Source organism: Pelodiscus sinensis, chromosome 3, assembly GCF_049634645.1.
Source record: "Pelodiscus sinensis isolate JC-2024 chromosome 3, ASM4963464v1, whole genome shotgun sequence".
Classification (NCBI taxonomy): Eukaryota; Metazoa; Chordata; order Testudines; family Trionychidae; genus Pelodiscus; species Pelodiscus sinensis.
Genome location: NC_134713.1, coordinates 37369001 through 37385683, shown reverse-complemented (window position 1 = coordinate 37385683; position 16683 = coordinate 37369001). Strand labels below are relative to the sequence as shown.

General features: G+C 39.2%; 1 protein-coding gene across 1 annotated transcript in view; it reads right to left on the bottom strand.

Moving 5' to 3' along the window:
* Window positions 1–14728, bottom strand: part of MYOM2 (myomesin 2) — a 106257-nt gene extending 91529 nt beyond the window's left edge. Inside the window, exons 1-5 of the mRNA XM_006137769.4 lie at window positions 14571–14728; window positions 7272–7405; window positions 6008–6130; window positions 3908–4046; window positions 2614–2771 (exon numbers count right to left, since the gene is read on the bottom strand). Of these exons, the coding sequence (XP_006137831.2) occupies window positions 2614–2771; window positions 3908–4046; window positions 6008–6130; window positions 7272–7378 (527 nt within the window). The 5' untranslated portion in view covers window positions 7379–7405; window positions 14571–14728. The remainder of the gene's footprint in view (window positions 1–2613; window positions 2772–3907; window positions 4047–6007; window positions 6131–7271; window positions 7406–14570) is intronic.
* Window positions 14729–16683: the final 1955 nt, after the last annotated feature.

Genomic DNA, 16683 nt, shown 5'->3' with positions numbered 1-16683 from the left:
GTCTGATATTTTCATTGAAGTGACTTCTGATTTACCCTGCTGTAACTGAGAGCACACTCAGGCCTAATCAGTACACTCAGATCCAAAGAGCATCAATATTGTGTACTAACCAAGAAGAGACTTAGGTGGCTTCATGCCACTTTTGTGCCCCTTAATCCTAGGGGTCAAACTGATCCTCTGCATGGGTTAGAACGGTTTGCACTGCTAGATAATGGTCCCCTAAAGGCTGCTACACTGGCCAGGATCATCTGAGAGCATGGGGCTCTAATTTCACACCTCCCACTCTGACATGCCTTCAATCCATCATGGCAATCACACACACACACACACACACACACACACACACACACACACACACACACACACGCCCCATGCTCAGGAAGAAGAGCCAGCAGGGGTTGGCACATGGTTGGCTATTCCAACCCAAAACCTTATCATGATTCATCTATTTAATGGGAACCCTCAGCTACTGGCTCCAGCTACTTTGAATCCCTTTTGCACTCTTGGAGTGGTGCAAAAGAAAATGAAGAGGAACTGAGAATAAGGCCCCATATTTCAGCACACTCTATGGTAGAGGATGTTATTTAGAAGTAGGGAATTAATATTATATATCAGCTACATTTCCAATTTTTAAACTATCTTCATGACTCTTTCAAGTGCTGAAAATAACTATGCCATTCAAGATAATATTGTCATCATTTTAAATCCATCAATTAACCTGACTCTTCCAATCAATAAGGATTTCTAGAAAAAAAGAGATTCCAGATTCTTTCTGTTGCCAAAAGGTCTAATTTGCCCAAAAAACTTCTTTAAATTGTAGCCTAAGAATAAACTGGTTTTCACATTTCTGTGAAAACTGTGATTAATCGACAGCCAATTAACTCACACACTTAACTTAAAATAATTAATTGTGATAAAAAATAATCACAATTAATTCCAGTTTAATTGCACTGCTAAACAATGATAAAATACCAATAGAAATTTATTAAATAATTGGGATTTTTCTACATTTTCAAATATATTGATTTTTATTACAGTACAAAACATACAATGGTCAGTTTATATTATTTTATTACAAATGTTTGCAATAAATTGTAAAAATAATAAAATAAATAGTATTTTTCAATTCGCCTACTACAAATACTGTAATGCAATCTCTTTATCATGCAAGTTCAACTTACAAATGTAGAATTATTTTGTTACAGAGTTCACTCAGTCCTACTTCTTGTTCAGCCAATTGTTAAGACAAACAAGTTTGTTTATGCTGATTTACAATATCACTTGAAAGTGAGAATAGATATTCATATGGCACTTTTGTAGCTGGCACTGCACGGTATTTATGTGCTAGATATGCTAAAAATGTATATGTCTCTTTTGACCACCATTCCAGAGGACATGCTTCCATACTGATTATGCTTGTTAAAGAAATAATCAGTTAATTACATTTATGACTGAACTCCTTAGGGGACAATTGTATGTCTCCTGCTGCTTGTCCCATATTCTGCCTTATATTTCATATTATCGCAAAGTCTTAAAAGACCAACACTCTGATATAGAAACTACAGAACCAAAACAATCACAAAAGAAAATAAACCATCTGTTGGTGACACCTGACTTCAGTGTTGAAAATGAACATACTGCTCATACTGTTTTGGATCATTATCAAGCACAGCCTTTCATTAGCTTGGACACATGTCCTCTAGAATGGGGGATAAAGTATGAAGGAAGCATGAAGGAATCATTAGTGCATCTGGCATGTAAATATCTTGCAATTCTGGGTACAACAGTGCCATGCAAATGCTTTTTCTGTTTTTCAAGTCATATTGTAAACAGTAAGTAAAGATAAGTTCAATTTTCATTATAAAGTGATTACACTGCAGTGCTTGTAATGGAGGAATTTGGAAAATACTACTGCTTTTGTTTTTTACAATGTAAATATTTTTAATAAAAATAAATAAAAATCTGCACTTTGTAATCTGTGTTGTAACTGAAATAAATATATTTGAAAATGTAGAAAATCCAAAAATATTTAAATTGAATTTTATTGTTTAATAGCATGATTAATTGTGCAATTAATCATGATTAATCTTTTAATCACTCAATAAACCTAAAATTTACCTTTTCCTGTGGTTTCTGAGTCTTGACAAGACACCTGATAACTTATCTCTGGCTAGAACTTGTTGGATGGTAAACGTCAAAGGCCAAATTCTCCTACCAGCTGTACCTTTTAACTGGCAGGAGAATGCACTACCATCTCATCAGGTATGGGCTTCCTCTTTGACTTTCCATTTTTTAATTGCTAGGTACTATGGCCTGGGTCTAAAACCTGGAAAACACTTACCATTTAGCAAAGCTCAATGTATTTTACCACTTGCTAAGTTATTATCAGTTAAATTAATGAGCATTTTTGTAATTAGCATTCTGAAATGTATATCTACTTGATATATTACACAAAGTTTGTCCTTCTGCTCCTTTAACTGTAGTATCCACAGCTACTACCCAGCATATCTATGAGAATTTTAAAGGGTACATGACAGAATAGTTCTGTCAGAACTACCAAATGGAAGACAAACTAAACATCCATTTCAGAGGACTGGAAACACAGATTCTTACCATTGTACAACAGGGGTAGGAAATCCTTGTACGGTGAAGTAAAGCCTCACAGGCATTTTTTCCCAAACGGTATGAGACCTCAGTCGTACCAAAATTTCAGGAGCACGACTTATACTTTCCTCAATGGTGTGTCTTTCCAAGGCCATTTGTTCTTCTACCTATTGTATAGAAATAGAAATAAAAAATGGAGTGGAGCATTATCTAGCACCAGAGCCAGATTCTGAAAGCTATATGCAAAGATTAACAGTTGCAACTTAATGGAATGTTGAGAATCATTAAAAGGATATGTAAGATAGAAAATATCATATTGCTTCTATATAAATCTATGGTTACACCCACATCTTGAATACTGCATGCAGATGTGGTTGTCCCATCTTTAAAAAGATATCTTGGAATTGGGAAAGGTTCAGGAAAGGGCAACAAAAATGATTAGGGATATAAACAGCTTCCATATTAGAGATTAATAAGAGTGGGACTTTTCAGCTTGGAAAAGAGGGAACAAAGGGTACGTATAGACTGCAAGGCTCTATCAGAAAAAAGATACACAAAATGTACTCCACATTTTGCATATTTTTTTCCGATAATTTTGTCAGAAGAGGCTTTTCTGAAAAGAGGCCAATCTAGACTGGGCCAAATTTAGGTGAAAAAACCGTCTTTCAAAAGCCCCCTTCTTCCTCATGGAACGAGGAATACAGGGGTTTCCCAAAGAGTGCATTTGCTCTTCCACAAAAAAAAGTGGAATAGCAAATGTGTTCCCTGGACGTGTTCCCGCAGGCTAGCCGTACCCTAAGAGAAGATTGAGGTCTATAAAATCATGACTGCTGTGAAGAAAGCAAATAAGGAAGTGTTACTTACTATTTCAACATAAAGACTAGAAGCCACTAAATGAAAAAAATAGGCAGCAGGTTTCTAACACACAAAAGGAAGCACAGTCAGCCTCTGTAACTCTTTAACAGATGATGTTGTGAAGACCAAGACCATAACAGGGTTCAAAAAGGAGCTAGATAAATTCATGAAGGATAGGTCCATCAATGGCTATTAACCAGGATGAGCAGAGATGGAGTCCCTAGCTTCTGTTTGCCAGAAGCTATGAATGGGTGACAGGGAATGGATTACTACCTGGCATTGGTCATTGTTGGAAGATAGGATACTGGATCAACTGTACCTTTACTCTGACTCAGTGTGGCTTATCTTATGTTCTTAAACTACTGTTGGGCTTTGAAGCATAGTTCTAAACTGCACTTGAGCTTGCAGTTCGTCTCAGAAAGGAAATAAAATGATTCTGTTACAGTACCATCCTGTGTATGGTAGCTCTATCCAGATGTTCTCTTGCAAGGAGTCTAGCTGAACGAAGCTCTTCTTCCATATCAGCCAAATCAGTGGCAAACCGGATCCTCTTCTGTTCACTTATATCAGACTTTTGTTCATGAGTCCTGAATTATAAGAGAAAACTATTTATAAGTAACCTAGGATTAAGGCTTTCCTATTATTACTGATACGCAGGAGGCAGAGGATTTGGAAGTCCTATTAGTGGCAGCATTACAAAGGTGCACATTTTATAATGTGAACTATTTCTCCCCCTCAAGTTCTCAAAACAAGCATCTCAAAAACTGCAAATGAATGAGCCTTCTGTTTGCTTGCTCTTCCCAGTGAGCATGAGGCCAGATCATCTGTAGGAATGAATTGCAATAATGCTATTGAAGTCAGTGAGCTGTGCCCATTTACCCCAGCTAAAAAAGTAATGTGGGGATTCTGCAAATAGAGTTACATTATAAGAACAAAATCTATAGAAATCAAATAGGCTATGTCTAGACTGCTGCTTTTTTGTCAGAAAAAGGTATGCAATTGTTTTGAACTACCTAGTTCGAGCCCCGTGTAGCCACGCTGCACGGGGTTCAAACCAGCGGGGTTTTAAAAATGGCGGCTCCCCGCTTATGCAAATGAAGCCCAGGAAATTCAAATGCATACATAGTTCGAACTAGCGGGGTAGTGTAGACATACCCTTAGATGTTTGGCTGGCTCATTCTAGCTCACATGCTCAGGATCTAACTCAGCATTATATATGAGGTCAGGAAGGAATTTTCCCTCAGGCCCGACTGGCAATGAATTTGGGATTTTTAACCTTCCTCTGTAGTGTGTGAAATGGGTCTCTTGCTGAGATTATCTGAGTATAACTCACTTAGCTGTTTTCCTGCCAAGCACTGGTGAATCTCTGTTCCTCTTGTTCTCTGCCTGTAGCACATACTAGTCTAGCCTCCTGTGGGTTGTAATACTGTGGTCTCATTTCAGTTGTTTGTGCTTAGTGTGTGTTTGCTAGATGGTGGTGGTGATCTGTGAGATACAGAGGGTCATACTAGATAATCCAATGACCCCTTCTGGCCTTCAATTCTATAACTCCCATTGACATTAATGGAGGCTGAATCAAGCCCTTATTTCTGTGGTTGTTTATGCTATTTCTTTATATAGTTTCACTATAATTTGAGTCCCAGATTTATTCTGCCTTGTACTGTTTAGAATGTGCTTTATCTCTTTAAATAATAAAATGGGTTACAAATTCAAAGCATATTAAGATTTTTTTAAAACTGGTACATCTCTTTTTGATGATGGGATGATGGTAATACTGGCAACAAAAGGATAGTTTGTAATCCTTCTCATTATCTTCAAAGGAAAAGGTATATGCACTCTATTCTAGAGCCTTCATAACATACATTGTTTGTGGGTTTTGGTGTATTTACCGTGGAGTATGTCAGGGCACATACAGCCATTCAAATTGATGAATGGAATAAAGTATAGGACTTCATATCAATGCTGTAACTGAGACAAGTTATCCCCTTGATAAACAGGATGTGAGGGAGGTAACTAATACAATTAAACTGACCCCAATACATAATCTTCATATTCAGTAAGGGCACAGAATATTTGCTCTTATTAAAAAAAATCCAGATTCTGTATAGATTTCAATTTCTTCTCATTTTAAATCTGTTTCCATAGCCAACTTGGAGCATAACCCTGCACTGAAGGTCTGAAATATAAGATGTAAGAGACATGCAACCCTTTGATATTCTAGACATGACACAGAAGTCAAAGAAGGCTCCAATCTTGCTGACAGCTCTGTCAGTAAATCTACTTTGCCACCTTGCTACTTTTCTGTGGTTCCTTGGTAGCTTTTTGCCAACAGCCATCATGGAATCCTCAGAGTGCCTGTTACTGAACTGCAAATGTAGTGTTGTGTCTTACAATTACCTTTCACAGTGAATTCCTAGTTCTATTGGGAAATCTTGACCTTGACTTCAATGAAGCCAGGATTTCTCCCTAAGAGTATCTGACAAGAAAGTGTCTATTCTCTGACATTTGACCCAACAAAGTGATTTACAGGTGCCAATGCAAGCTTTACCTTTTCCTGTATTCTTGTGACTCTTCTTCAGCTGAGGTGTGCAACCTCCTGGAACAGAGCCTACATGTAGTTCTTTCTGTACTGTCAGAGGACTTATAAGAGGCTGCTTGTCTAGAAGCGACCCTTCAAATACAAAAAGAAATCACTATAAAAAGGCTATACATATGAAGTATAGAAGTACAAAGTTTATAGAAATTACATTGAAGCAGTCAAATGGCACACCTGGTACCCAAACAGTGTTGTGTGAGGAATTTACATGTTAAGCTGCATGTAGGAACTCACTCAGTGAAAGAGGATAATATTCATTCCCATACATCTTAAGTGCCCAGTAATGTTATCTCAATTTAATTCAGCGTCTTTTAGTCACTGTGCCCATCCCAATCTCTTCTCTGATCCTATTGCACAATTATATAAAAATAATTTCAGTAAATCATTAGGATAATTAATCCTTTCTATGGAACAATCAATAGAGAGCACAAGCTTCCTATAGTATCTTCCTGCCATTAAACAACTCCCAATTGTTGGCATGTTCTGAAGGCCACCAAAGGGTCTCTGATTAACTAGGGAATGAAACATGTTCCAGGGGCATGCACCCTACATGCTTCCAGAAGTCTTGGTCCCATTCATAGCAGGTGGGGCCAATCAGCTCAAGCATCTAAGATTATCTCAACTCCCCTGAGAGAAAAGGGATCTCAGGTAGCGCTAACAATAGAACTTGAGACTTAAATTACCTCCCCCATATGGATGAAGGAAAGGCAATTTGAACATGAGAGAAGTTCCGGCTTACTTTAAAATGTAAAATAAGAATCCCAATGGCCACAACCTGGAATAGTCCAAAATGCATAAAGCCCCACTTCAAGGCAATGAACATCTCCACAGAACTGATTTGGCAAGAATAATTCAGTAAAAATAAACATCTCCCATGCTTAGATATATGCTATAGCAATGTTCATCTCTCAAATCAGAGAGAGTTTTTATGAGTCATTACTTTGCTTTCAGGGAGGAGTTTACGACTTGTAGGGGTAATGAACAGATATCAGGGTACACGACTGTTCCATATTGCTAAACAGAAGGGGTTCCCAGCTGGATAGTAAGGAGATCATGGGACAGAGGATTCCCAACATGGAAAAATACATTGCTTTATATAGATATGAAATTCAGAACAAAGTCACTTTTTCTTTCCTTTACAAAGTTCTGCATTTTGAAATAGATTCCTCTACAACAGAAGCTCCTCTAAAACTGATGGAAAATGTATGGTACTTACCTTCTTGCTGCATACTCTTGGAGCAAGTATCTTGTCTGAATATTGCGGTAGGACTGATCAAAGTGTTTATGCCTTCTCTGGTAAAATGGCAATCGCTTCGACGACATATTGCAATTTTCTGTAGGCCCTGATTCCTACAGAATAAGTAGTGACACTCATATTTAGCCAAGAGTTTCAATCCCTAACATGCTTTCCTGAGAATTTTACAATATTGTGATTTGTTGAACCATTTGTTACTTACTACAGCCTGAGTAATGTCATTTCATGAATAACAAAAAATCATACCTGATTAATATAGCCACCTCAAGCTGTGATCTCACTAACTAAGCCAGGCTGGATATGATCAGTACTAGAATTGGAGACCTCCTGTGACATACTTCTGACTGAATCAATACTAAAGTAATTCCCAAGCATGGAGTCAGGAAATGTGATTGTACTGCCAATGGTACTATCTGTTTGTGTTCACAGAAAATCCAATGACATCTTTTACCAAAAGCAGGGATATTACCACCGGTGTCTGGATAAATTCCAGATAGGGTAATTATAGTCTGATGACCTAAATTCCTCTTGCAGTTTCAGTTGGATAGGGATTCTTCACTTCCTGTTCTTCTTCTCTGAATAGTCATACAGGATTGCTTCAAGCAGCTGAGCAGCTGCTACATTCCACACCAGAAGTGGTTGCATTTCAGTGGTGAGTGGAGCAATTCCTATATATAAAGTTTGCAAAGCACTTTGGGTCAAATCCTGAGGTCCTTAGGCTGGCAAATTCCTACTGGGGTAAATAAGTATTTGCTTTAGTAAGGATTAGATCCCTGGAGTTCAGGGAGAATGTGCCAGCCATTACATCCCTTCGTGGGGTGCAGCCTACTCCTCCACAGCATTCTGGTCCCATTCATCAACCTAGAGCAGAGCAGAGCAGGTACAGGGCCATTGGCCCACCTCTGTCCTGACCCTGTAGGAGTACAGTGGGACTAGATCTTTTGTGGTACACACAAGGAGGCAAAGAGGACTCTTTGTACCCTCCTCATCCTTCATTGTACCCACGCCAAGGCCAGTAGGTATGGCACTGGGTATGGTTGTCGGGATCCCACCCATCATACTCAATTATTTTCCCAGTTGTCAAGAAGACCTAAGAAGTAACCTTTATTACTGCGTATTCAAAGGACATGAAGGGGCTTGAATAGTAATAGATGCAACTTCTGATACACATATTAAAATAACTTCTTATTTAAATCAACATCAAAGGTAATGACATAGTTTAATCAATATCCTATTTCAAACTGTAGATCAGGAAATGTATCAACTATTGTGCAAACCTATATTTTAAAATTAAAATGAATAATCCATATATTCAACTTAGCTGGATATTATATTTCAGGAAAAATATAGGACTTATAAAATAGAAAAAGCCAAAAATGAAATGATCATGATTCTTTTTAAATAATTTTAGTTTCTTTATCTTTCACACAAAATGCATTAGTGTAATGCTTAAACACAAATTTTCCACTACATATTTATATTAATCTTTTTCTATTTTTGAGATAAGATATTTTAAACAATTATTTCAAATATGTAAAAAATCAGGTGCAAAAATGTTAGTTTGAAAATGGAAAATAAATTGTAAACAAAAAGTTTCAACATATCTTTGATAAAAATGTGACATGAAAATTTTCAAGTACCCCTAATTATGCCCTGTTTAATTTTTGTTTTTTTTAAAAAGCACTATAAATGAAAAGTCCTGTGTTCCCCCTCTCTTTTTACAGTTAGTTTAATCTCAGATAGGTAGGTGCACATGATGTTGATTTCAAAGGAACCAGCAACCTCCACGGGCCACTGGGCATGGTGTGTGTGTGGGGGGGGTGGGGGCGGGGTTCCAGCTCCACGCTCCCAGAAGGAGTGGGGCCTTGGACAGAAGGGGCAGGGAAGGGCAGCCAGTCCTCTGCTTGGCATATTCTCCCCTCCCCTCCGCCCAGCTCTCAGAGCCAGCATGCAGTGCAGCACTGCAGTGGCAATTTAAAAAGCCCTGGGCTTTGGCCGCTGCTAATGCTGCTATTGGCGGGCTTGGTTAATTAAAAAAAAAAAAAAGAGAGGTTTTTTTAAAAGTGTTGGATGCTTTTCATTTACCCTCCACTTTCTACACTTCAGTCACATTTTCACACATGTCTCAGCACCCAAATCTCAAAACTTTTATTTTAATGACAGTGGAGATTCTCATGTAATCCCAGGAATCCAAGAACTTAAAAAAAAAAACTACACGCACCAAATAGCTTAAGACTACTGATAAATTATGCAAGTTGGCAACATAGATATAACACATATTAAAAAAATTTGATGTGTACACACACAGATTAAATACTAAAAGTGTTCCTGCTCTACCACCATTGTGAGCATGTGACCTGTTCCAATATACCAGCTAACCGGGCAATGAAAAGTCCTGTGTTCCCCCTCTCTTTTTACAGTTAGTTTAATCTCAGATAGGTAGGTGCACACAGACAAGTTCCTGGCTCCTCTCACTTCTACTGTTAATACAGCTGTGTTAAGAGCTACCTGTGTTTGCTTTTAGGATGCATTTGTCCAGTTAAGCTATTTTGTGAATATCACCATATGTTCTTTATCATGTACTCAATCCTGTATCCCTTCTGTCAGGGTCAGGCCATGGACAGATTGTGTGTACTGGTCATTTATCATGATGTAGTCAGGAGACCAGAAGCAAGGTCACTGTCAAGCCCAGTCAGGATGCTGGGAAATTAGGGTTAGATACCAAGATGCAGGTGGGAGGCAGGTGGCAGAGTTGGGATTGAGTCAGGTCAGTATACCAGGAAGTCAGGACCAGGCTACGAGATTACAAATAGCAGAAAATCAGAGTCAGGAACCAATCAGGATCAGAAACCAGAGTCTAAGATTCACAGCTAGGCAAGGTTTGGAGCAGACACAAGCAACAGTCTGCATCATTCCTCAGACTGCTGTCTGTGCTGGCTTCCTGATTTATATACCAGCATGAGCCAATCAGTGCTCTGCAGAAGGTTTCCACTTAGGTCTCGATGGGCCTTCCTGTAATTTCTAGATTCACTGGATCCTCCAGGAGAGCAGAGCTTAAGCTTCCAGTGGTGGTCCAGAAGTATTAGTAGCTGAGAACCCCCAGGTTTCTGGTTCTTGAACTTTCTATGCATCTAAGTCCTATTAAGACCAAATACAAGTCAGCAGAATCAGCTTGTGGCTTATGGATCAGGAAGCTTTTTGTTTTCAAGACCTTACCAAAAGGTTTTGCTATTTTGTTGCTCATAATTCTCTTCTAAAAATAAAATGAACTTTTCAGGGAAGTGCATCTCTTTCCCTTTATTATAAAAGAATCCACTCCCAGACTTCCTCACAATTAGGGATTGAACATTTTAAAGTGTTTGTCCAAACTTGATGTAGAATAAAGACGAATGGCCAACTATCTTTAATGTAGAATAAACACAAATGGCCAACCATTTCTAATGTAGACCCTCACTCGAAGCACTTAACAGAACTTGTGAGCAGCCACATTTATTTAGCCTTCTGTTAACACAGAGGGCAGCTGTTCTCTGGCACAAGTTCAAAATGTAATAATAATTAGGTACAATGTTTGTAGACTATATGTTTAATACTTAGCAGTGCTGCAAAATCAATCCTTTTAGATGCATATTTGGGAGGAAATAAGAGGTAAACTCCTGGACCAATTAATGTCAGTGCCAAAACACCCATTGCCTTTAATAAGGTCAGAATTCACCCCAGGCAGTTTAGAGCAAGATGGGAGTAGTTTCTATGTTCTCTGTTGTAAGTCTTTTTCGAGTCTGCTCCAGTTTATCTCTTGTAAAACCCTAACCCTAACTCTACATGAGGTCTAGAGTTCTAGGATAGTATCTAGGCCACACTCTGCCCTCTCTCTTCTTGTGAAACCCCCATTAGTGCAACAGGGCAAATGGTGCATTATTATTATTTATTGTTAGGGATGTCAATTGATCTGTGTTAATGTCTGTGATTAACAGAACAGGATTAACACATTAAAAAAATTAACACATTAATCGCAGGCATTAATGCTGTACTGCCTCTTTGAAGTGCTGCTCCAGCACTTCAAAGGGGCAGCACAAGCAGAGCCAGGGATCAGCTGGAGTGTCCAGCTGATGCCCGGCTCCATGTTGCAAAGCCCCTTAGAAGTGCCACTTCAGCACTACAAAGAGGCTTTGCAATACGGAGCCGGGAATCAGCTGGGGACTCTAGCTGATCCCCGGCTCCATTTGTACTGCCCCTTTGAAATGCCACTCCATCACCTTAAAGGGGCAGAGCTGACCCTGGGCTCCACCTTGCGCTGCCCTTTTAAAATGCCATGGTGGTGCTTCCAAGGGGCAAAGCTGCATGGAGCACAGGGTCAGCTGGGAACTCCAGTTGATCCCAAGCTCCATGCAGCGCTGCCCCATTGGAACACCGCCATGGCGTTTCAAAAAGGAGTTGCATGCAATTAATCACAATTAAATTTTTTAATCACTTGATGGCCCTATTTATTATATATTTCTGTTATAGTCACTCCCAGGGACCCTAATCAAGATCAAGAACCTCCATTTTGTGAGGTTCTGTATAAACACAAACACATGGTCTTGCTCAGAAGAAAAATTTTCTCCCTTGCTCTCCACATCCCCCTTATTTATTCTTGGATCTGGACTTTTAATGCTCCATTCATCTAAAGAAGTGGGTTGTATCCACAAAAGCTCATGATACCATTTACATGTTTTGTTAGTCTTTAAGGTGCTGCTAGACTATTCCTTGTTTTTTAAGTTTTTTCAATTTCTGTGAGACAGAGAATATGACTGTTCTCACCATAGACAACTTTCATACCCATGGGCAAGGAGAAGAGGTAAAATCTGCTACTTCTACAGTACATTTCATCTACCATGCTTTACTACTTGCATATATTTTTCTTCCTCATTGTCAAGTCTGCACAACACACTATGTACTTCTCTGCTCACCTCTGCCCTTGTCTGGCTGCAAAAGTGCAAACAGTGATTGACAAGCTCTTGCCTGCTCTAACTGAACCTTACCTACTGAACGATCAATATAGCCTTCTCCTTTGCTTCTGTAGGAATCTGATACCTTCCACATATTTTGCATCGTTTACCTCTAGTTATATTTTTCTATAACTGCTGCCCAATTCCTGCTGTGACCACACATGCCTAATGGTTCACTATTTATTTGTCACTTAGAAAAGACTAGAATGCTCAGTTTTGGGCCTCCTATTTTCCCACTTTACACCCAATAATGTATAACTGTTAGAGCACCAGAATATATTTAATTCCCAGTTGCCGGTACACTGCAGGGATGGAAGAAAAGTACACATCGGGTATCTTCCAGATGGCTAAATTAGTCTCTTAGAAATTCCTATATAAAGGCACATTCTCTCATAGCTTAATATGAAAGACTCACATGGTTGCAGCTGGAAGTTTTATGTTAAGATCAAGGGTCATCTATGGCTCTTAAATAACAGTCAGGAGATAATTAATCAGGATGGAATTGAATTTATGGGGTGTGGTGTTACCTTCCCTTTTTTAATTGTAAAACTTTTTAAATGCTGATGTTTCTATGTAAATACTAATATATTCAAGAGTCAACTACAATTACAGTTCTTACACTTAAAAAAATCTTTAGGACTAGATTATGAAAATTGACATAATCCCCAACAAGGTGATTATGAATAATCCTCAACAAGGAGATATAGAAAAAGTTTGGCTCATAGAGACAAGATCTTCCTGGACCTTCCTACTGCCCAGAGAGGCTTTGCACATTGCTTCACCCCTCTGGCTAGGTCTACACTACACCGAACTATCAGAAAGATGTGCAAATTGCACTCAGAAAAAGATACTCAAATTGCAGATAGTTTTTTCAGAAGAGGCTTTTCCAAAATTTGGCCCATCTACACTGGGCCAAGTTTCAGAAAAGCCTCCTCTTTCAGAAGAGCCCTTCTTTCTCGTGGGAGGTAGAAGACAGGGGTTCCTAAAGAGCGCATCTGCACTTCTGCAAAAAAAAAAAAAAAAAAAGTGAAAGAGCAGCCGTGTTGCCTGGACATGGCAGAGTTTTTCCAGGATACCTCTGGTATCCCAGAAAAATCCTGTAATGTAGGCATAGCCTTCGTTGCCACATAGGCTCCCCTCTGCAGTCGTCCAGCTCTGCTTAGGTAGTGGAGCCATGGCTCTGCCTCCTGGATACCTCACCTCACCACCTTTGGGGCAATATGCACCTTCAGGGGAGTAGGAAGAAAACAGTTCTTGCATGTCCATGAATGTAAGAATTGTAATTCTGCTTGGTCCTTTTGTAGGCTATTTAGAGGTGAAGGCTCCTTTTTTAACTCTTCCCATTGTCCCCCTGTGTCAATTCTAGAAAGAATCTGGACCAGAGAGAGTACATACATTGATTAACTTTTCTCCAGAAGATTGTAAATGTTCAAAGTAAAAAAAATCATCCTATAAACTTTGTTCTTTTAGAAAGAGTCCATAGTCATATAGCTGCTTACTCAAGACCTGCATTTGGCCCAATACATATAAGCTTCCTTGGCCTGAAATGTAATCATCCTAATTTTCCACATACAAAAGTGGTGTGCAACGGAGTCTCTTCAACGTATGGGGATTCCCAGGGACACTGTAAATGTCCTTTCAACTGAAGGACAAAGAATGTGAAACACAGAGATAGTGAAAGTGAGTTGCTTCCAAGCATTCCAATATCTATTATTCTTCATTACAACACTTTCATTGGCTCTTCTGTGTAATCACCCACTTCCACTATCTCTTTTTAGCAGGCATAATTTCAAGAGCATGAATGCAATTCCAAAAGCTCTATCAGAGGTATTTATCTGGAATTTTCAGGAGGATAAAAACACGTCAAGAAAAACAAAGAATTAACAATCAGAAGTCTATCTTTTAAAGAAAAGTACTTAAAATATAACTGACAAAAACAGCATAGTACTTTTGGTCCCAATTACATTATGTTTATATTCTATATTAAATGGTTTTTTCACATTTTGTAAGTCAATACACAAGAAAGAGGAACTCTGTATTTGAAATAAGAAAGGTACATACACCCACCTGCCTTGAGTCTGTATTCATATAGAAAGATAGTGATGAAAATATAGTATTCATTAAAATAAATTTAACAAATGGAGTAAAACCATGCAATATTTCCCCTCTTGTGCTCATTTTTCTTTTTCTTTTTTCATTTACATATATTGTGCCTTTTTCTTATTTTCCCCAATGGGGGTCTAAAAAATTGTTTAAAAAATAGAAACATACTTACCAACGGAGAAATAAAAATTGCACAGCTGAGAGGACGAATAGCCTCACTCGGTTTAGCAGACTCTGGCTGAGGAAAACAAAAATAATTTCTCTCTCTAAAGAGAGGCTACTACCCCTTCACTCCCATTTATGGGCAGATGTGTTGCTATTTATAGAATCAACTGAGTGGTTCTCCCAAAAGTGAGGTCAGTCTAATTGGCATTAAAGTTTAATTTAAAGGGGAAAACCTACCATATTGTAATTTTTTAATATTAGTTTTTGAGTTGCAAACAAATCTCTCCTAAAAAGAACAAATATTGATGCAAAGGTAAGGGTTTCCCCTTCATTGTCATGTTGTGTGTGAAAGTGGTCCAAGTCAAGGATAAGGAAAAAAATTTAAAATCTCATTTTTTGTGTGTTGGTTAAAGTTTTAGAACAGTAATGACTTCAAAGACCAATGTGGAGCCATACAGTTTAAAGTTTTATTAGTGGAGACATAAGATCCTCCTGGTGTAAATTGAGCCTCCCCAATGCCTCTTTAAGAGCTCCTTGGATTATAAAAGACATCACTGACATGTGTTAAGCTGTGTCAACTATATAAAAAAGCCTTGCTAACATGGGAAAAAAGAAAGAGATCAGCTCACTGATCTCCAAAATCTTAATCATCAATTAGTTAACTTGGTTAAAAAAAGAGATATTTCTGCCTATTGTATGCACAGTATGTAATATACAAGGCATTTCCACATATATGCTATATAAGTATATACAGTAAGAAAAATACACACACTAAGAGCATTATCCTGGGAGGATCGGAGTGTCCCCTGCTTCCCAGTGATTACAATGTAAGTTGAGTGCTCTGAGTGCCTCACAGGTACATTTCTTAACTGAAGGGTTGTTACCAGATTTATATGAAGACAACAAGACAGCACATGTGAAAAAGTAGATTCGAGGCACAAATGGGACAATAACAATGTAGATATATGAAGAGTGACTTGTGCCTGGCATAATAAACTATAGGAGTGATGCTCCTTGCCAATCATATTTGTGTGTGTGCATGTGCATCAGCACAATTTGGTACCCAGATGGTACGACATTCTCCCTGCTGCTGTTGCCAGCCAGCTCCATGGAACAGTGTGGTAGGGTTGCTGGTTTATAAATCCACCTCCCCACATTTCCCTGTCATCTTTATGGTGGGATATACCCACACAGGGATTGTGACTAAAGGTATGATTCTGTCACACTGGTTAAGGATTCTAGGACTTTCCAGAACCACCGCAATGTCTACCAGGGCAGGGCTGGAGCAACTGTCAGCCCTGGAGCTGCTGGAGTAGTGTCCTGAGTTGGGTCAGCCCTTCTCCCAGAATCAGCAGCATGTCAGGAGCAGCTGCCATAGGTCAGGCCCTTGCAGCACTCTGTCAGTCCGGAGCCACAGGGTTTTTTTTAGTAAAAGTCAGGAACAGATCGTGGGCTTCACTGAATTTTTGTTTATTGCCCATGACCAAGGCTGGCCTTAGGGCTAGGCAAACCAGGCCTATGCCCAAGGTGCCACAGCCAGAGGGTGAGGGGCACCTGAGCATGGGTGGTGTTGAGCAAAGGGGGTGGAGGGCATGTGGCAGGGCATACTGGAAGTGCAGGGCTAGGGCTGAGAGCACAAGTGAGAGGAAAGTGCAGGGTTTGGAATGAAAGGGCACAATGCAGGGATCAGTGGTAAAGGGAGCATAAGAGGGTGGCAGGGGTTGGGGAGCCCATGGGTGCCAGGGGAAACGGATGGTGCTATGCCCGCAAAGGACAGGGGCATCAAAACACAAATTTGCCCAGGGCACCATTTACCCTAAGGTTGGCCCTTCCCATGACCAGTCATTGCCTGCAACCTATCCTTGACTTTTACTTAAAATCTTAACCTTAACTGTGATTGAGCAATCTCTGTACTCCTCCAACAGCAAGACTTTTATTTTGCTTGGCTCTTGCATCAGAGTATAAGCTGGGCAGGGCTTCTAGAGGCTTTGTTCTTCCTAATTTAGATTTCTTAGCAATCAATATTTGTGTGGCTTTTAGGGATGGGCAAAAAGTGATTTTTCTAATCCTGGAAAATTTTCAAGATTTTTACTAAATTTTCTAATCCCAGACTGGGATAA